This window comes from Trachinotus anak, unplaced genomic scaffold (genome assembly GCF_046630095.1).
Source record: "Trachinotus anak isolate AG129_WGS33_773 ecotype Australia unplaced genomic scaffold, CSIRO_AGI_Tana_v1 ptg000012l, whole genome shotgun sequence".
In the NCBI taxonomy this organism is placed as follows: Eukaryota; Metazoa; Chordata; class Actinopteri; order Carangiformes; family Carangidae; genus Trachinotus; species Trachinotus anak.
The window spans coordinates 14,926,195-14,947,823 of NW_027273863.1; the positions used below are offsets into that span (position 1 = coordinate 14,926,195).

Consider the following 21,629-nt stretch of genomic DNA (forward strand, 5'->3'; position numbering starts at 1 on the left):
CTTAGGGACACACAGATATTGTTTCAGAATGAGCCTATTGTTTTCTTCTCAGCCTGCAACTCAAACAACTTATCATCCACAGACTTGTATGAGCCTAAAGCATTTTGGATTTTATACAATGGGTGCAAACAACAAATAAATAAGTGTATAAATGATTTTTTTCTCGCCTCTGGAACGCCAACGAACTATTTTTTGTTTAAAGCTATTGTCCTTTGAGATAGATTGCACAATTCCGAATCTAATTAAGCCCCTGCAACAACGCTGAGTTTGAGTAAAAACAAATAAATAAAGAGGCAGTTTTAGCTCCAAAATTAGCATTTTATTTGGATGGTTGGGGTCAGAGATGTATAATTTGTTTTCCAGTACACATGGTTATCCACAAGGCTTAAGTCCAAAACCGTTTCCAGTCTTAAAGCTGATTCATTAATTAGTGCCTAGCATGTCATCCCGCCCCACCCCCCCCTTTTTGGTACAAATTCAACAGTTGTGCTGACAAGATCACTACTTTTCAATTTTTATCGATGTCTTTTTTTTTTTTTTTTTTTTTTAAATACAAAAAACTCTCTTAACTCTACACATTTAATGTCACCCAGATTTTTTTATTTTTTCACTTTGTAAATAAATTTGGGAAACAACATTTTTCATTTTTGTTGATAAAAACATGCAAAAAACTTGAATTTGTAGTCCAAATTATACATTTACAAGTTTGGAACTTTTTGCACTTCTTCATATACTACATCAAAAGAAAAAGATAAAGAAAAAAAAACATTATGTACACACATCTTTTTACAGTGAAGTAAAACTTGAAAATATCAGATGATGACTAAGGCATATGAAGTGTACATAGATTAGACCAAAACAGTTTTTTTTTTTTTGTTGTTTTTGTAAAATACTACATCACTTCAAAAAAAAAAGGAAAAAAAAAATCTGCTACAAAAGTATGATTCATAACTCCCTTTATTTGCAACCAGCTGCATAATTTTAATTTTTTAGTGAAAAAGTCTACAAGTCTAGCGTACTGTACAGTGCTGCTCTTAATTGTTTTTCTTTCCATCCAAGCTAACAGATGATCCTTCATTTTCTTTGTAGTTTATTTAAATAATCTTCAACAAACAGGAGCATAGTGTAACCAAAGAAAAAAAGCATGTAGAAGCATACCAGAGTGTAACATACTTTGTTTGAAATCACTCCAAAAGTCAGTACCATTAAAGCCTTGAACATAAAACTAATCATTTAGATCCAAAAAAATGTACAAAAAGGCACATTATATCCCAGTGCTTCTGTACTGTGAAATTCAAGTGTAACTGAGCGCATTCAATACCAACAATCCGAGTGGTGACAGTCCACCAGTGTTCCCTCCCACATCCACCATAACTGGACCACAGCCAATGCCTAAGCTTTCAACAAGCATATGTATGCGTAGACTACAACAATAAGCCTAGGTTGGTTTTTGAAAAAATTTCTGAATCAATGTTTATTTTTTGTTTCTTTTCTGTCACAGTTCCGTCACTCTGTCTTGGGGAATATCAGAAGCTGTAGATGTCCATCAACAGGAAATCTTTCCTTTTCTTCATTTTTTTTTTCCGCCTTTTTCATCATTCAAGGAGTGGCTGTGTGTCCTAGTCGTCACTTCCACCGTACATGTCCGCCAGTTTTCTAAAGCGAGGGCCCCAGTCGTTGAGGTAATCGTAGTCCTGGTCGCCCCCGCTGCTGGAGGAGTTGAGGGAGCTTAGGGAGCCAGCTGTGGAGCCGCTGCCTTCGTAGTCGAACACTAGCAGGGAGTCGTAGGGAGGAGCGGTGGGGTCGTTGTCTGCTGCCTTGAGTCCCTGCACAGAAGGAAATAAAACCACGGTTAGATGAAAAGATTAAGCCCTGTCTGCACACCGACACAGTCTGCAACAAGGGGTGAACCACGCAAACCCGCCGCTCCACCCCCACCCACTGCTGTACACAAACAGGCTAATCTATCCTAAAACCAGTCAGTGGTTCTGCCTCCACTTGTTCAGGAAATCAGGCTGTGGTGTTCCCGAGAGTTTCCTCTGTGTTTTGGTTGGCATTCTCCTGATGTTTCTGGGATGTAGGATTATCCACTGCTTGATCAAAAGCCAAGATTGAGCGTGACCAGCAGCCTCAGTCAAGTAGAATCATCTCCCCCTCCCCCACTGACCCTTGTGCAAGGCCCCCCTCTCTCTTCAAAAGCCTTGTGCAGGCAGTACAACTCCAGCACTGATATTTTGTCATCTATATTCTAGATAGCCATATCGTTAATATAGCGTTTTTATCTTACTCTTGCCTAAACAGCAGCACTAAGCACAAGACTCAACTGAGGAAGAAGGAGCATGTGTGTGTTTGCCACAGATGCGTGTCTCCACGTGTTAACACAAAGCTCATGGTGCTGGTGGGGTTGGTTCTATTTTGAAGATTGTGCTCGACATTCCCAGAAATCCTCATAGCGTCATGAGAGGTCCTTATGGATTGTTATTGATTTCCAGCCTCATTCCTTAATGGGACTCTGGAGACTTGATGGATTGCTAATCTAGGAGTTGAGATGTGCTTTGGCCATGAACCACTTTGGATCCCAGCCTGGTTTCTCCCTGTTACTGCCACGAGTGAGGACACCCAACATATAATAAATGAATTAAAAGACGTGAAGCAACATAACACAAGAGAAACGAGACCTCAGCTCATTGGGAAGTTGTCAAAGATTTATTGTTTCCTTTATGCTGCCATTATAGCGCTGAAATGCTCTCAAATAAAAAGATGGATTGAATTAAAGGGCCTGGGCACTTAGCGATTATTTTCCACTTGTTAGCTTTCGTTAAGTATTTTGCTCAGGGCCGTGGTGCTGATAATTTGGTGGGAAATATGACAGATGGATCGTTCATTACAATTACAACAATAATCGCTCTGCTGGTTATAGCCCCCTCTATCTACGACCAAAACCCCACTGGCGGTCTCATACGATTAGTCAATCACACAGCTCAGCTTCATAATTTCATTAGAACTGAATCATCTGCTGGGCCACAGACAATCACAACTCTTAGTGAAATGGTCAACTGTCCTAATTTTTTTGGAGCCGCTCTGTCCTGCAGATAACAGAAGAGATGTGTAATCAAACCCACTGGTATTTCAGTTCACACACAACTGAAACAAGGCACTATGCAAAATTCTGAATGCAGTCACTTCAGCTTTATCTTCCTCTGTGGCACTGTGTCCACCTGTGACCAACAGGAGGTCATGTCACGTTGCTGCTAATGTATTTAATGTTAACCCCCCCCCCCCCCAACCCGCCTGTGGGAACAGACCAGAAGTTGACTAATAGACCTTTGTTTGTCCGACTGTGAGGTTAAAGTCCTTATGCTAAATCTATGCCTAATTTTTTTGTCCCTCTAATTTAATTAAGAGCCACAAGCTCCTGGGGCATGTGCACATTTCAGGATGAAGATCAGACCCCCCCCCCCCACTACTCATCTCATTGCTCCTCTGGCAGCTAGCCCTTATCAGTTAGGTCAGATTCCAGCTCTATGTGAGCGCTGGAGCTACCATGACTGAGCTTTAGCGACAGTCAAATCTGGGACTAAAAACAGATCAACGCTGCCTGGTTGCAGTGAGTGTTTTCTGGGTCAGGATACTCAGACTTGAAAAGTCTCGTAAGTCTTGTGAGAATATTAAAATAACAAGTCTGATGAAGGATGGTGTGCACTGTCGAGCTGTTCTTTATTGGATGGCGCGAAACATTAAATTTCACTCCGTAACTGCTGTTAGGACAAGTGTATTAGGTGTATTCATGACACGGCGGTGAGAGTGAAAATGAGTGGTGCCTGTGTAAAGGGATCTGAGAGATAGATGGTCGGGGAGCAGAGCTGAAAGAGCAAGTTCTAATCTAAAAACATGGGCGCCATCCAAAAACTAGGAGAGAACTCCATTTGTAATGCTGTGAAACTCTTGTCTGTTGGAGCTTGTGAAAAATACATGACTGCTCTTTTCATTTTACATTCTCCCTTCATGCTGGAGTCAATGATGGCCTCAGGCAAACGAGGGCACTCTGAACACTGCACTCCGTTAGAAAACCAATGTATTGCTCCTCTCATCTCCTATTTCTATGCTGACACATCTATAACTACTTTAACGGAAAGTGAAGAGAAAAACAATTATATCTAAGTGACTTAGCATCATGTACTTTTTGGGCTTTGTACATGTCTGAGCGGATATATGTGAGATGAGAAAAGTTTCTACTTTCTGCTGGGAAAAGATGAAAACTATCTTAATAATAATTGATTCAATTTAAAGTAAAGTTCTTTTTCTCTCACTACAAGGCGGTGCTTAACTCCTCCATACTGAGCCAAATTGTTTATTTAGACACAAATTTATTATAAGAAAGTCATTCAACTTGAAAATGAAATCCAAGCTTTGTGACAGCACTGATCCTTTCATTTCAGCTCTCTTCATAGCTCCTGGGATTTGATTTCAGTTTTCACTAACTGTTGCTGGCTGGTGTTCTTACCTCATTGATAAAGTCTCCGATGTCTCCGGGGTGGGGTGCTGCTGACCTCATGGGGTACTGTGGCTCAGGGTGGAGGGGTCTCTCGTCTAGACGACGGATTCCCACCGGCTTGATGGCATCAGGCTCTAACGTGTCCGGCTGCTGGAGCTGACTGAGGTCGTAATCCTGGGGAACACATAGACAGATGGGAGTTAGCTGAGCAGTGTGACCAGACCCCAAACCCAGTGTGATTATTTAAATAGGTAAGCACGTTCTTGTGCTGTACAGAGGAAAGAAGAGTTCAGCTAAGTCGAGGGAAGATTTTAAAGTTCAGAATGCAGCGAGGAGAGTTGAGGGAACACGAGGAAAACTTTAATCTTCTTGTCTGTGAAGCACAAGCCCAGGGACAATTTGACACATTAAAAGAGCCAGCAGTGAGGGGGGCCAAGCTGAGGACCACATCATACGCTGCAGAGTGTTTGTACTTGTGCAGTGTGCTGCAGGAAGGATGTGCAGGCGACTGTTTTGCTCTAATCAATGCCCAGACACGGGATGGTGGATATGCATAAGCCATTGCTAATCCTATTAACATTACCAAGGCAACCTGAATGGCTCGCAGTTTGTGCAAAGTCATGGGCAGGAGGAGAGGAGGAGAAAGAGAGAGAAAGACAGAAAGACAGAAAAGGAGTTAAGAGACAGAAGGAGCCTTGCTGAGCTGAGCTGAATGTCTGGATGGTATCACGGTGACAGCAGATATGATAGAGAAAATGCCATTTGAGAATCAGGGTGTGTGCCTAATAAGCGTGCATGATGGATTGTCCCTCTTTAGAAGATTTTCAGTAATCCATCCATCTCTAATATCCCCCCCTTCAAAATTGTCTTTGCTCAGTTGCACATGCACCTACACACACGGGCGCATGCACGCTCACTCCCAGGGGGAAAATAAATAAATAAATAAATAAAAGCCTGCAGACGTTCCGATGTAAAAATAAACGTGAGAATAAATATAAACCCTGTGATGATGCACAAACAACCCAGATATACAAACACGACAAAGCGCGCGGGCACTTGACAAACACCGACTCAACTCCACACTAATAAGTATCATCTCAAATCTAAAACAAGCGCATTGATTATTCGCGTGTAATTAGATTTCACAGGAAAGGCAATCACGCTGAGGCTAGCCGCAGAAGAACAATGGTCATCACACATCATGCCATCCATCATCTTTGGTCCATTTCAGTCTGACTCCCGTCTGACCTTCCCTGAGTGCGCACACTGGAGGGGTCAGGAGTTGGTGACGGGAACTGCAACAGAGCCGTATAATGGCTGAACTAAGCAGGAAGGTCTAATGACATACCAGCCCCCTTCAGGGAATTGACTCCTCACACGTACACTGGCCTGGTGAAATGGCTGCCTCTGGCACTCATGACCCACATTCAAACATGAGAGACTGAACATTGCCAAGCCTCATACACTCTATCTGTAGTGAGACGTTGCTATAGCAATTTAAAACTCAACTGAGTTTATTTATCATCATGCCAACAGCGAGCTTCAAGTCCAATACCTCCCTTAAAATATAAGGTTTCATTTCAGTTTATTTTCACGTTTTCTTTTCTTTCTTTTTTTTTGCCATCATTCCAACAAGTAATAATAAGATAATACAAATTCAAATTTAATTACTGAGATCTGGCAAAGCAGCTACATCTCTAAAACATTATGCAATAGGGTATGAAACATGAGCCAGCCATATGATCACACACGTTCTAAACAAACACCAGGTTGTTTGGAAGAGCAAATGGAGAAGAATAATTAAATCATTACCCAAACAGTTTGTCGTAAACATCCATTGTAGTTTATAGAATGACTTTCTGGCTCAGCTAAAGTGCTGGTTTCTTTACAACATTCTTTAAAGGAATAGTTGGACATTCTGGGAAATGCTACATGTGTATTCACTCTCTTGCTGGGAATTAAATCAGAAGATTCATAGCACTCTCATGTCTGTCCGTGCAAAAGAAAGGCTGGAGTCAGCAGCTGGGTAGCTTAGCTTTGCATAAAGACTGGAAGCAGAAGTGTTGGTGGGTAGATTAAGTTACCTTTGGAGAAAGCCAAGCTAGCTGTTTTCCACTTTTTTCCAGTCTTTGTGCTAATTGGGGTTTCATATTCACTATATACACACGAGCATAGTATTAATCATCATTATCATCTAACTCTATCTGCAAGTGAATAAACATATGTCCCAAATTTTCAAACCACTCTCTTAAATCTGATCACTTGTGTTTCTTGCCCCATTGGACATGGTAATGACCATGATCCCAAATCTTAGCAATTACTTTGTTTTTACACTGTTAACATAATTGAAATAATGGCCAAAAGTCCAAAAACTAGCCCCATGTAGAAATACAGCAGAATTATCCTGTAGGAGATATTACAGTGTTCCCCTTTTCTCCAGTGAGCAATACATGAGGCATTTATATTATCTGCATATACAGCTCTGATTTTTATTTGTTTTATTTATTGCATGGGATTGAAAAACAAATCAGAACATATTTTAATGCATGCCTCCAAAGCCTCACTGTCTAAGGTTAATGTGCATCAAATTATTGTGAGATGAGTCATCTGCTTCTGCAGATGACTCATCTCTGTCTTATATTGTTTCTTTTTTTCACCTGCAAACCTGTACACAACTTCTCAATTTACTATTGTTTCTGCATTATTTTTTCCATGTCCACAGAGTGCAGCCAGATCAGCCCTCTGCCTCTGATGAAATGAGTGCTTCACAAACCAATACAAACCAGGGCAATGGCAGCAGCAACTAAAATCATATACTCTGAGAGCGCCCAATGGTCTGACACTTCAATTTCCTCCCCAGCGGGAGATAGGGAGAACAGAGATGGGCATTATAAAGACCACATCGCCGGGAAAGTCAGGCCCATTTTTTACCCAACACTGACTTCCCCGATTCTGCAGACAAGACCATTTTCTCCTGGCGCCCTGCACTTCTCTGCGCCAGTCAAAATGGAAGCTTGTTTTCCCTCAATAAATTGCTGCACCCGTTTGTTTGCCTTTGAGGAGTGTTATATCATGCAACAGTTTCCTTTTCAAAGTGTTCTGGTCCACAACTTTGTGCATTTTGTGTGTCAAAGTGAGGATGTGAATACACAAGTGGGTGTGCTCCCTCCTGCCTAATCACTGGCAGATGTATAATGGCTTTCCAGTCATATTGTTACCTTAGACAGAGCTTCATTATTGTGCCACAGCAGATGTCTGTCTCCAAATGACATCAGCTTACCAATTACAAGTCTCCAAGGCTAATTTGGCATTGTGCTGGGTCAGACCAGGGTCTTCCACTCATTTCTGCTATACCTAAGCAACTGGAGCACTTCAGCTAGCAGCAAGAAAATAGCCCATTTGGTATATTACTGCCTTTTTTATGAAATGATTCCGTTCTGCTAACAAGGGGTCATTAGGACAATTGAATTTGTGTCTGTATGTGCCTGATCAGTGCAGGGGGGGCTGTGACTTTACAGAGATGGGACTTTATTGATGCCTGTGGCACTGCATTTCTATTGAGTATATGTGTTTGTGTGTGTTAGGGTTGTTGAGTGGGAACCAGTTCCAGCTGAGGAAACATTTCCGATATTTCCTGGACCGATTGGATCAAAATGTGTTTGCCTTATTGACTCCAGACTTCGATTCCTAGCTCCTTTCTAGGAAAAAAAAAAACTACCATTTCCATTTTCCAGTGAAAACTGTCTTACTCCTCATTTTGAGTGACTGCAAGGTGCAGGAGCATAATGAGCAGGAGTGACACTAGAAAGAATGCATTCTAAGTATGAAGCATGTATGCTGGCAGAAAAAGACTAGGTGGTCCTCTTTGTCCTCGTGGTCCTTCAAACTGCTACTGTGCTACATAGCTGTGACCTGAATGTTCCCCCCTAACTAAGACCACACACTCGCCTTCTGTCACTCTTTCAAAGAAATGTCACTCTCTACTGAGCTACTGCATGTAGGTAAAATGTGACACAATAATCCTGAAGTATTTGTCTGTTAATGTAAATATTCATGTCTAAATGAGTCATAATACAAGTGTCACTTCAGACAGAAAGGTATAATCTATTACTTTAATTATTATTAATTTAATACTCAAAAATTCAGCTTTCTGCTTCACCAGTATTGTGCAAGTTTGATCAAATTTGTTGCAAGAGAGAAGCAAACACCCACACAGCTGTCGTTAGAGGCTGATTTAAATGTTGCTTAATCCTGACTGGTGCTCAGAGGTATGTGGCATCACCCTCCAAACCAGTGAGACAAAGGAGCACAGACAACATCTTTCAACTGGAATAACCAAAACTGTTCTTAATTAGACAAAAAAAGGTGTTAATGTCAGGTTACAGGAAGAAAATGACCTGCCCTAAAAACTGCTAATAAGATAACTGCAAATAATAACTATAATACACTATAAATAAATATTTAAAGGAGCATGTTTACTACATGGTTCTTACCTGATCCTCCTCTCCTCCACCTTCCTCATCATACTTGAGAATGTTGTCTCTCACGTCATCCTCGGGATCAATGAGAAGCTGCTTGGCCTGACGCTCTTTATCGCGGCGCTTCATCCACACAACAAACAGCAGCACGAGAACTGACAGACAGACAGACAGAGAGGGATCTCATATTACAAAACATAATAACTTACATATTTTCCTACAAATGTAATCGGATCCGATGTTTTAGAGCTTGGACAGGGGCCCTGATCTTTTTGGTAATCCAACAGTAATCTAGTAGTATCTCAGATAATGTTTAGCTGTCTTTATAATCCCTGTGTGTGTGTGTGTGTGTGTGTGTGTGTGTGTGTGTGTGTGTGTGTGTGTGTGTGTGTGAGATGTGCTGATTGAGAGAGACACTGAGACACTCACTGAGGAGGATGATGATGCACAGGAGGATGGATATGATGGCCCCCGTGCCCAGACCGGCGGCCATGATGTGCTGCTGGTCGGTGCAGTCTCCGTTGATGTCGCACTGGCACACTTTAATTCGCAGGTAGGAGGTGTTGGACATGGGCAGGTTGCCTGAGTCTGTGATTATGATGGGGATTTCGTAGATACCACTTTCAAGGAAGCCAATCTTCAGGCTCACCTGAGCGTAGTCACCTGAGAGATGGAGACAAAAAAAAAGAATGGGTGACTGATCTGTGTTGGCTCATTTTCAGACGACATAAATATGAAGTGGTGAGAGATTGAGCAAGTAAATGTGATTAAATATAAAATAACATGTTTCTTTCGCAGATAATTCTTTCAGAGGGGATTAAACCAAAACTCTGAATAGTCGTTTGTATAGACCATGTTCACAGTACGATTACACACTTATTACCACAAATATGCAGCAGAAATTCCTACCTGGAAGTTGCATCAGCATATCTAATCCAAAACATGGTCAGGATTTAGATTTGGAGCTTATAAATCTACTGAATACCTTTTGATAATGCTGCTTAGGCTAAATTCCTAGCTGCGATAATCCAAATGCCATTATCCTATTAAGATATATTCACTGCGTTTCAGCCTCACACTATCTAATAGCTAACACACAACAGATGAGTTCATCCACTCATGTATTTTTGTTTCAAATTAGCATAAACAATTAATGACTGTTTGGTGAGGTTAATATAACATTATACTGTCTACTCAGCTCTACCTAACCCTTCTGCAGTGTGCTATTTACACATAGTTTTGTTGCTCAGAGGGATCTCAGATCACAGTCTTGAGCATATATATATATATATATATATATATTTATTTATTTATCGGGCTATTTTACAGTTTTCATTGTAATTATAAAATGTCACTGATTGAAAAAGGCTGAAAATGGTCACCTTCTCTCCTTTCACTTTCCAGTAATGAATACAAATAAAGGCCATTTTCAAAAAGATGAATTAATGTCCTTGACAGGTTATCTCAGGCATTCTGCACCCCAGGGTTTTGCTCATATGTACAGTATAAGTAGGCTGATATGAATGTAATAAGCCTTATATTAAAACTGTGTGTGTGTTGCGTGCCTTACCACTGATTCTTGTGATGGTCCAGTTCCTTCGAACATCAGGGGGCCTGTGGGCTAACTCAAAGGCAAACGGCCCCGCGTTCGGGTTAAGGTCTCCGTCGACAGCGGTGATGTTGATGGCATTTGGCTCCGGCTTTTCACATATCTCTGCCTCCTGAGGGAACACCTTGGGAGCATTGTCGTTGATATCCAGCAGGTAGATCTGGAGAGTACCTGTGCCACTTGCTGGAGGTACACCTGCATGGACCACATAATGACTCACACACTTAGCACATACATATTTATGAGAAAAGAGATTTTAAAAATTTCCATACGGTTAGCAATATATATATATATATATATATATATATATATATATATATATATATCTATATTATTGAAATTCCAGGCCTCATTTTGCACTCAATATGCATTCGACAGACAAACTAAAGTATGAAGTTTATTCTTTGGGCCTCATGCTATAAAGACACTCTAAACAGGTATTTACTCTAGTGGGGGAAGACCCATCCAAACTGCATACTGATCTGAGAATCTAATCTCAAGTGAGGAGGTAGACAGAAAGAGGGAGATATCAGAACATTTGGCTAAAGAGTGTGTGTGTGTGTGTGTGTGTGTGTGTTTGTGTGTGTGTGCCTGAAGAACGTCTTCCTGATGAAGGACACGGGATGGGAATACTAAAGCAGACAAACAGAGCCCACTGTCGCTTCTCTCAGGCTCCTCTATGTATTCACTCAGCTAAGAGGCTTTTTTACCATTCAGGCCACGCTCAAAGAAGCTAGTCATCCAATCCTGACCCATTAATGCTGAGAAACCTCTTTATTGGTAGAGTTTTTAAGCCTATTGGCCTAAGCTATGCTCTGGAGAACAGGGTAAACCTGAACAGAGGTAAATCCCACCAGTGCAGGAAGAGGTGAATATATCCCCATGCTGGATGGTTCTGGGATTGCTGGCACATTAACCTTCAACTAAGATGGTCAGTGTTCCAGACAGGCCAAGTGTCTGGTTGACCTTCAAGCATGGAGGATGTCATTGTGGCTGTAACTGAGATAGTTTTAGGTTTTCCCACAAATATGGTGTGTTTGTGCACTGGCTCCAGGTGAAAAACATCACAGAGGTAGTCAAAGTGATGCTGGGTGGAAGATTGACCTTTGAGAGGGAGGCTACATTAGACATCAGCTAGGCTTCCTTTCGAAAAGGCAGCATTATCTCCTCTTGAATGCTCTAACAGTAATGGCCTAGAATAGAGTGCTTGTGTAACAGCCTGGCTAAAACACCTAGAACATGTAACCAGTGCATCACAGGACCTCAACAAGGTATTTATGGCAACTGCAGTACCACTTCAATGGTTACTTACCACTGTCAGAAGCCAGGAATGTTGCGTTGTACAAATTGTTCTTCACAAAGGGTGACTCTCGGTCCAAAATGGCGATTGTTGTGATACGACCAGTGTTGGGGTCAATCCTTAGCCAGTTGGCTGGATCTGAGAGTTTGGAATACCTGAGGGAAGGAAAACAAACAGGTTTACACACTGATTCACACTCATTCACTTTAAGCTGAATTTCCAGTTGGGAGTTATCTGGAAGTTCTTTTTTAAAGTAGTGATAAAGTTTAAAAAGGTTCAATTTTGTTTTCTGTAGGAGGGAATCTAGTTAATGGATTTAGTATCTATTACCAGTTTGGCATCTCTTTCTTCTAAACATGCCTTTGTTTTTATTTGTTGGAATAAATATTTTAGATGTCATACATTTTACATAATTATTCCAACTTTTGAGAACAGCCCGTCAGGGGAGCCAAAACTGGCTTGTTGTTATCAGTTGCTCTAAACTCATTTGTAGGACAAACTGTGGAATTACAGAGCCATCTTTTTTCTCATGGACTGTTTTCAGGCAGATAAACTCATCCACAGCCAAACAGCTGTGCGGCAAGACAGCTGATGATGAAAAGGAAGAAAAAGAAAAAAAAAGGCTTGTTCACCAAGAACGAGATGGAGACATGCTAACCGCTTAGTGTTACTTCAGCAGCCAGAGTGTACAGTACTCTTAACCTATCATGTCATTCTACTGTCACACTTAGGGCATTACATAATCAGTAATGCACCTACCATTGTCCCTATCACATTTGCAGCAAATTATTTTAGCTAAATGTTTGATAAAACATGTGACAATGGAGAAAATTATGCTAATTCCATCCCCCCTGCTTACTTTAATACATTTTTTTCCCATTTTACTGTAAAATACCTGATGCTTTGCTGCATGAAGCGATCGGGGTCCTGTGCAGTGAAGGTAGTCAGAGTTGACTCAGGCATCATTCCCTCTTCCAGTTTAATGAGTTTGGGATTGGGCTCGAAGTAGGGGCTCTCATTGACATCTATCACTCTGATGGAGACGGTGGCAGTGGACTGACGAGGAGAGTGGATGCCTCTGGCCAGGGGGATCTCATTCCTCGCTTCCACTGTCAGCACATATGTCCTACTGATTTCATAGTCAATAGGCTGGAAAACAGTAAAAGACAGAATCTAAATCAAAATGCAGGATAAATGAAATCACATTGCACTTTTGGTTATGTGAAACTGGTGAGAGAGCTATGCAAAGAAAGAAAGCTTTTTCTTTTCGTCTTGGCTAAAAAACTATTATTGTGAAAGCTCACTGTAGATGAGATGAGATAAAGAGACCGTGTCCTTTTGTGGCCAGTTCAAGGATACCTAACAGCAAGAGAGCTGCTGTAAGAGGTGTGCAACCAACCAATTTCATCTGAAATGCGTTCTGAATTTAAAAATTGTGCTCTTAGTTTTAATCATGTATTATGAATTTGAACTGACACAAAATTCAAGCTGAGAATTTGCTAGTAGCTCTTATGCCATACTAAACACAACATTTGAGACATCTTCAATTCTATCAAATTCAATGGAATTGAAATAACTTCTAAACTGACAAGAAATAATGCAGAGCCTAACACCCTCAAACCTGTCAGTATAGCATACATGGTACATTTAATATTCATCTCCAAGGGAAAGGGCGGAGTTTGAAGAGAGGGGGCCTTACCTTGACGACCGTGACCAGGCCCTCGTTAGTGGTTGGATCAGTGGGCACAGAGAACCTGCCAGTGGGGTCGCCCCCGGTGATTTTGTAGACAGCATTCCAGGCTGGCGTGTTGGGCTGGTCCTTGTCAGTCACCGTCAGGTTGGCCACAATGACATTCACACGGTTTTCAGGCACCTCGCCGAAAAACTGCATGAATAAACCATGAACGCACAGAACAGCGAGCTGTTAGTGATACTGCTGTGGCAGCAGAAAACACACCAGGCCTTGCCTTACACAGCACAGCAGGACCAATCTTGGGTAAATAGACATCTAAGGTAACTTATCATGTCGTCATGGTCATCTCATTCCCTGCTCTCCCCTGATAGCACAACAGTACCATTACAAATTTCAGTGATTCGCGAGCACAGTAAGTGCCTCCTTCACTTGAGCAGACATCCCCGTAGCAGTATGTGTCAACATTTGAAGGGGGATATGACACTTTGCACATGGCTGGCTACTTGTGCATCTGTATGGCTTCAGAAATGCTGGGCAAGCAGAACCAGGTAAGTAAGCAGAACTGATGGTTCAGTGCATGTATCCACATTGGGGTGACATGAGGGTCCTTGAGATGCTTTCCTTTCACTAAGATTACTGTTGCCTCAGATATGAGTTTGTTTCTTACCGTTTCAGCAGTAAACTCTGGCGGATTGTCATTAACGTCAGTGACTCGGATGACAGCAGTAGCTGTGTTAGAGAGGCCGTACATTGGGTTGCCTTCCATGTCAGTGGCCTGGATGATCAGTGTGTACTGGGGCACTTTCTGCAAGGGAAGGAAAGAGAAACAAAAACAGGATTAAAGCAAAATTCTTTGTATAGCAATGATGAAGCCATTTTTAACAGTGAAGTTAGATGTGATGTTATTTTGAACTTCATTATATTAAGCATGTTTTGATAGTATGTAATGCCTCCACCATGTATGCAAATGAGGATAGGCAAAAGATTAAAGACACTGTTGTATATAATTCAGTTCATTACAAAACTTCCACAAATTACAGCCTCAAAAATGACCCCACGGTTGAATCAACACCTCTCTGACTCAGTGTCAGCAAAAACTGAGCTTTATGAGCTCCATGAAGATTTATTTGTGAGCTATTATATTGGATTACGATACACTTTACAAGTCTCCCTAATAAGCTGGTAACTCAGTGTGCATGACTATTAATGTTTTCAACTAAAATGAAACAAATCTGAAATGGATAGCTTCTTAATTATGATGGCTAATGGTGTCTTTTTTATAAATCTGACTATTCCCTATGGGGGGGTATGAGTTTGTGAGTGGATGTGTGAAACTCACACCTCTGCTATGTACAACATCATGAAGCTAACAAATGACTCTTTTCACATTAAAAGCCACTCAGGTGACGGACCAGTTGCTAGGTAATGAGAGTCGGGCAAATTACTTTCATGGTGGCAACTGGCAGACATAAAACGGCGGCCCCAGGGCAGAAGTGATTGAGCAGCCACCTAGCCAGATTGCCCTCACTAGAATTGCACCAACTGGCTCCAGCTTTCTATATTATTTTATTTATTTTCTCAAACAGCCATGCGATCCAATTAAATTAGAGAGTGGGAGCATTTACAGCACAGGAAATAGAGAGAAAGAAAATGCAAGTAAAGCCTTTGCTTTGGAGGAAAAAAAAACACAGAAGGCGAGAATGGGGTAAGGGAAACATTTAGCTGCTCAGTGATGCACGCTGCATCCATGTAAGAGTAAATAAGTGTGAAAGAGCCAAGTCCATTTCTACTTCTCATTTAGCTGATAATCAGCAAAATTCACTTTGGCTCATTAGCTCTCAGACAGTCTGGATATTAGCAAAGATATTCAAGCTGTGTTTTGTCGTTGTATAAAAAATGCGCAGTCCATTTATGTAAACATGGAAATGGATATGTTGATCTACATCTACTACAAGCAGCAAATGCAGAACAAAAATGAATTAATATAATGGATGGCCTTGCTAATGAAGGTTTCACTTAAATGCCGACAATTTTATAATAAGTCTACACTCATAAACACTAAATATGGAGGGAAATGGCAACATTAAAGAGTATGAAATCAAGAGAGAGAAAGCTATCTCATAAACAGATGTAGGAGACGGTAAAGAGAGAGAGAAGGTATGAAGGGCAAAAAAAGAAAAGTAAGAAAGAAAGAAAAAGTATCAGTCACCTCTCTGTCCAGCCCTGCCGCCACAGTAATGATGCCTCCTGTTTTATTGTTGATGGTGAACATATTGGAGGTCGGACTCTCTGGATTCTGAGACAGGATCTTGTAACGCAGCATCCCATTAGCTGTTTTGGGGTCATCTTTGTCAACAGACGTTACTGTCATAACAAATGTTCCTACAGGAAAGAAAGACAGAGACAAGTTGCAAACACATGTTATGATTCTATTTATTGCTTTTCTCTTACTGCCAGTCAAAATACAGTAGAAGTTGAGTGAATAGTGCTATTTGAACACTATTAGATCTATAGTTTTGTAAAATAGACATCCAATGTTCTTTCCTGTGATCTTAAAAGACCAATGATCGCTTTAATACAGCAGAAGAGAGTTAACAAAGTGGGCACTCCAGGAATGCTATCAATGCTGTTTGATCTGCTAACACTATGGCGACATGTGGAGGTGGAGGCTCAGACTACAGCCAATCGTTTGCTCATACACTGTGGTGCTGCGCTCGGCTTTATGTGGTATATTACCTGGCTTGGAACCCTCTGGGACTGTGCCGTTCCAGATCTGATGGGTGAACTCGGGTCTGTTGTCGTTCATGTCGATTACATTGATCACAATGTCAATAGGGTTTTCTACCTGGTTGCCGTTCAGGTCCACTGCATGAGCTCTCAGCTGGAGGAAAACACAAACACATCTGGACTGTACAACTGTTCAAGCAAGGGCTGCGATCAACTGTGCAAACAATATATTGGGAGGACTCACTTACTGAATATCACCCATTAAACTGCTGTGATAATTAACCCCACAAACCATATTTAAAATCTTTCAATGAATTTAGAAGGGAACACGTTCTTTGTGAAGAAGAAGAAGCTCTAGCACGTGCAGGGAAAAAGACAGAGATTAGATTTAGTCTGATACCTGCCAGAGTCAACAACAACACAAGCATTCTAGCTGTGTTTTTATGGTTGTCTCTTCAAACACATACACTCAGTGCAGTGGCCTAACACTGGGTCAGCACAGGTTCAGCTGTGTTTTGTGAAAACAACTCGGATCTGCTGAATCTTTTTGCACTTCAAGTACATGTTTTTCCTACAGACACATAACTGCAGGTTTGGTGCCTGACACAGGACTCATGCTCTAGAATAAATATTAGTAATGCAGTTTCTATTTAAAGGCTCTGCACAGTATAGATCATATGCTTCTGCATGTTTACCTTACAGTCTAGTTCAAGTGCATATTAATCAATGAATTTATGTCAAAGTGTCAAGTGCATACAGCAAATTTAACTAGAAAACTCACATATCAGTTACATACTCAATGAAAACAATACTGAGCTACTCATGTGTTGCTCTACAGTTTTCTGGTTCACATACAGTAACCAGCAAGGAAGTCTACGAAGTTTTTTGTGAGTCTTTTGGGACCTACAAACATCACAAAAGTAGACTCCATTAGATGAATATGTTCCATTGTTTTACTTGCTTGATGTCTACCACTTTGTGTTGAAGCACATGAAAATATACCATCATAATGAAGCTATATAATTTAAAGACCACAGCAATGTCATGGAGGAACCACTAATGAACAAAGCAGCTCTACAAGGAGCGGAGGTTCTCGTAATGTATTTAACACACACCAAATTCATTCATCACTCGTCAAACATGTTAAATCCTTTAAATTCTCAGACGGATAAGTCAGATTTCCTGGGAGACCCCAGTCTTTATTGAGTCTGAGGAGGCAGTTTGGGCACATGACCCTTGAGCACATGCCAACTGGCAGGAATGTACAAGACTACCAGAGAGAACACATTTCTGTTGACAAAGTAGGCTGGAAAAACCATTTGCAAATAATAGAGAGATCATTACAGGTTTTTTTTTAATAAGCTGTTGTGTCTGACTTACATGGAAATTGGAGATGTGCTCTCGATCCAGGGGCTTGTTGACTGATAACTCTCCAGAGATCGGGTCGATGATGAAGATGCCAGTGGGAGGTTGGTCAGCGCCAGGGCCTGTCACACTGTATCTGAGGGACCGGTTTTTGTCATGGTCCGACCGAATCTGTGGGTGTTAAGATTTGTTAATGACTGCTTAACAACAATGTTGCTATAGCCTGAGCCATACTGAGTTTTTGAGACTCTCACAGATATTAGAGTTAAAAAATCTACATAAACAAATCTTTTCAACTAAAGATAAAGTAATAATGGTCACTATACTGCCCCAATTTACCTAATACCCACAATAACAGGGTGCCTCAAAGCTAGCTGCAATTTGAGATCATTATTCATCTTTATTTTCTAATTATTAATTGATTAATTATTTATTGTTTATAATTCTCTATAGATTTCTCTGGAGTGCATGGAGATGTCTTTAGATTAGAGTATTCCATTATAAAGTATCAGTAATATCAACAATAAACAGAGAAAAGCAAATCTGACTTTTGAGAAGCTATACTCTGCAAATCTTCATTATTCAATTATTAATTAAGATTGCCAATAACTTCCTGTCGATTGACTCATTTATCGACTAATCATGCCAGCACTGGTTTAAAAATAGTTTGCTATGTAAGTAGAAGAGTGCATATAAAGAGTGTGTGTGTCTGTGTAGTATTGAAGTTCTGTCTTGGCTTGGCTGTCTACACTGTTTGTCCTGTAAGCTGAGACCCTCTGTGCCTACACCCCAGATCCATGCTGAGCAAACAAAGTATTTCCTCATCCTGATATCATCCACTAAAGCCCAGAAACATCCCTTCTAATATGAGCGATTAAATATAATACATACAGATGACATGTACAGGACTTAACATTCAGTAAGGAAGTCAACTTCATTTGCTCAAAAAAGAATCTCGTTCTTCTTAGTATTGCTTCTTTATGTACTGTTTATCCTCTGTCAGCCACCCACACCCAGCCCCGACCAGAGAATTGTTGCAAATGAACTGGGCCGTTTGTGTCCTTGAGCCATGATAAAAGGACTATAATATCTCAACAGGCAACTGAGGAACAATTGTGCTGGTGAGCACTTCAGATTCCTCCCTGCTTATAAATAATACCATGCTACATTGGTACCGACTGCCCCCTGAAAGAAAAGATAAATAATACAGTGTAAAAAAGCGCCCCGACCTTTAGAAAAGTGCTGTAAATATAAGCATTTTGTCGAAGGCATAAGTCTCATGTCTGTGACCCTCAGAGTGGGAGCTTGGAGCAAGAGGGGCCTACAAGGTTGTCAAATCAAGCAAAAAGCGTTTTCTTTGGAGCTGTGAGAGCGGCGTGTGTGCATGCATGTGCTCGGGGGAGCTACGTTACCCGGACAAGCTCTTGCGGGAATGGGCCTCGTGAGTTCTCTGGGACATTGATTGGGGGGATGACCCAGTCTCTCTTCATGCGTTTGAGTTGGCTGTCCGTGTTTCGTGACGGAAACACTATTTCCTTCAAATCCTTGGACATGACTGGAGGGACGGCAACTTCCTGGACCTGTGAAAAGGAAATGATTTAGTCCAAGAGCTGGGTAGTGATCACATATATATGGTAAAATTTGAGTATGTACATTTTCAGCCACGCTACTGGCATGGCTCTATGGATAGAAATGTTGGTCGATCCACCTAAGACTATCTCATAGATTTCCACTTAATTTAATACAATTATTCATACTTTCTGGATAATTATTCCTACTGACTTTGCTGATTCACTGACATCACCTCTAATACCACCATGAGGTTGACATTTGTTGATCTGAGTAAAAACTATTGGACGGATTGTCATGTCATTTGTGTTCTGTGCCAGGTAGTAAATGTTAGCATATTACACAATGAACTAAAATCATGGAAAAATTACAGATTACACCTGCTAAACATGAGAATATTAGCATTGTCACTGTGAGCATGTTAGAATGCTGACATTAGTATTTTGCTCAAATCACCATTTTAGTACAGCCTCACAGAGCTGCTAGCAAAGCTGTAGAGTCTTGTTATCATGTTTACCCTGTAGGAAGGAAAGCCTTAATCCTGATCATGTAATTAGAATGACCAACAGCAGCACAACACCTTATTGCAATGGTAGGCTGATCGATGACCCTACACTTTTGGTTATGCAAAAAAAAAAAAAAAAAAAAAAAAAAAAAAATTGTGATGTGTTGATAAAAGGAAAAATGCTGCCATTTTCTGCAAAACCTAATAAGCTCTTCCAAATGCAATACCTACTCTAAATGTGGGTCCAATCAAACAATCCATTCTTTCATAACTTTCTTTGTAGCTTAAAATATCTGCAGTTCAACATGTGATGATATGCTTTGAAACACTTTGGTGTGGCTACTGCCGCAGCCGCACAGCACCGGCACTGGTTTGCTTTAAATGTCAGACCTCTTCTTATGTGCTGATAAAATGCACCCACACAGACAGACCAGCTTCCATAATGGATCTGCCATCCTCCCTCGGCTGTAATGAATGAGATTTGAAACAAAGGAGGATGGTACCTGCAAGCCAGGCACTAAACACACAGATGGCTCAAATTGCCTATGCTGCTCCAGAGACTGAGAAGACTGAAGTAGTGCCAGAGAAAGTTAAAATAACCTTGAACAAAACACGGTGGGAAGGAAAACAGAAAAACAATATGTAAAATCTGTCAATGTCAATGAATGATAGCTGGGATTTCAATGGAACTGTCACATCCCTTGAAGTATCTTCCTTACTGTTGCATGTAATTATGTGGATGTTGATTGGTTGTGAGGTAGTCAAGGCCAGAAAACTACTACAGAATGTCCTGTGCAAACAGAGAAATTAATTACCACTTTGCCACCTTATATCCTGACCCATATCCCATATTCCCCCTCCTCTAACATCTGGGGAGCTGTCGGAGAGCTTCCACTAATCATGTTTGAAATCCGATTATATTGCTTTCACACATTGGAAATGCAGAGAGGCAAGCGAACAGATAACGAAGGGGCACGCTTCAGAAATATCTATTACCCTATTAAAATGGGTCTGAGTGAGAGCAGTAATTATTTGCAACCTGCATCTGGAATGATGTATGGCATGGTGGGTTTGTTCAGCCCAACACACATCCATCTTTGGTGCGCTGGAGGTCTGCACCCATCCACACTATCAGAACCCCCTCCATCTTCTGACTATTAGTCTACTTCAGAGTCCAGGAGAGTGTTAGGCTGAGTGTTCGGTCTGAGTGTGTGTGTGTGTGTGTGTGTGTGTGAGTGTGTGGAAAGGACTACGCAGGTGTGTGTTTGCCCTTTTAGAAAAATTGCCTCTTTCAGATTCTGAAACATTTTCCACTCACGGACTGCGGTGGAGCTGAGGTACTGATAGCGGTGGTGATAGTGGGCGAGGACACTCTCATGTTAATGAGGATATTGTTTGGCTGCCATTGATTAAAATGTTTCCCCAAGGCTGCAGCATTCATGGCACTAATAAAAAAATTTAATCGCTCATGTGATTAAGAGATGCATGATGATTCATGACAATAATTGTGCTGGGGGGGAAGATAACCGCCCATGACCTCATAAACATGCGAGATACAGGAAAGTCAATCCCTGATTTCATTACAGACAAATCAGGACAAATTCAACAACTCTCAACAGATACAGATCAGAGTACAGCCACTGATCATACTGTTGATCAATTTTTTACACATGCAAGATTCTGACTTTTACTTAACACCTAAAGAGGCCGGTAGAGTCTTGTTTACCTGTTTGGGACACATATGTATTTGCCTTTGACCAACTGACAACAGTGACTAATGGTATCATTAAAATCACATACCTGCAGGAGCCCCTATAGTAAATGACTGTCAGTGGCTAACGCTGGCGCTTTGAAAAGCCATGAAATCATTACCGGCTAAGTTTAATTT

The 21,629-nt window shown here is 41.0% G+C and overlaps 1 protein-coding gene across 1 annotated transcript in view; it reads right to left on the reverse strand.

Moving 5' to 3' along the window:
* Window positions 1-578: 578 nt before the first annotated feature.
* Window positions 579-21,629, reverse strand: part of cdh2 (cadherin 2, type 1, N-cadherin (neuronal)) — a 59,032-nt gene continuing 37,981 nt past the window's right edge. The window contains exons 4-16 of the mRNA XM_071490819.1: window positions 19,080-19,247; window positions 17,683-17,838; window positions 16,312-16,456; window positions 15,785-15,957; window positions 14,243-14,380; window positions 13,582-13,767; window positions 12,778-13,031; window positions 11,895-12,037; window positions 10,544-10,777; window positions 9,403-9,636; window positions 8,989-9,128; window positions 4,505-4,669; window positions 579-1,826 (exon numbers count right to left, since the gene is read on the reverse strand). Coding sequence (XP_071346920.1) covers window positions 1,620-1,826; window positions 4,505-4,669; window positions 8,989-9,128; window positions 9,403-9,636; window positions 10,544-10,777; window positions 11,895-12,037; window positions 12,778-13,031; window positions 13,582-13,767; window positions 14,243-14,380; window positions 15,785-15,957; window positions 16,312-16,456; window positions 17,683-17,838; window positions 19,080-19,247 — 2,343 coding nt within the window. The 3' untranslated portion in view covers window positions 579-1,619. The remainder of the gene's footprint in view (window positions 1,827-4,504; window positions 4,670-8,988; window positions 9,129-9,402; window positions 9,637-10,543; window positions 10,778-11,894; window positions 12,038-12,777; window positions 13,032-13,581; window positions 13,768-14,242; window positions 14,381-15,784; window positions 15,958-16,311; window positions 16,457-17,682; window positions 17,839-19,079; window positions 19,248-21,629) is intronic.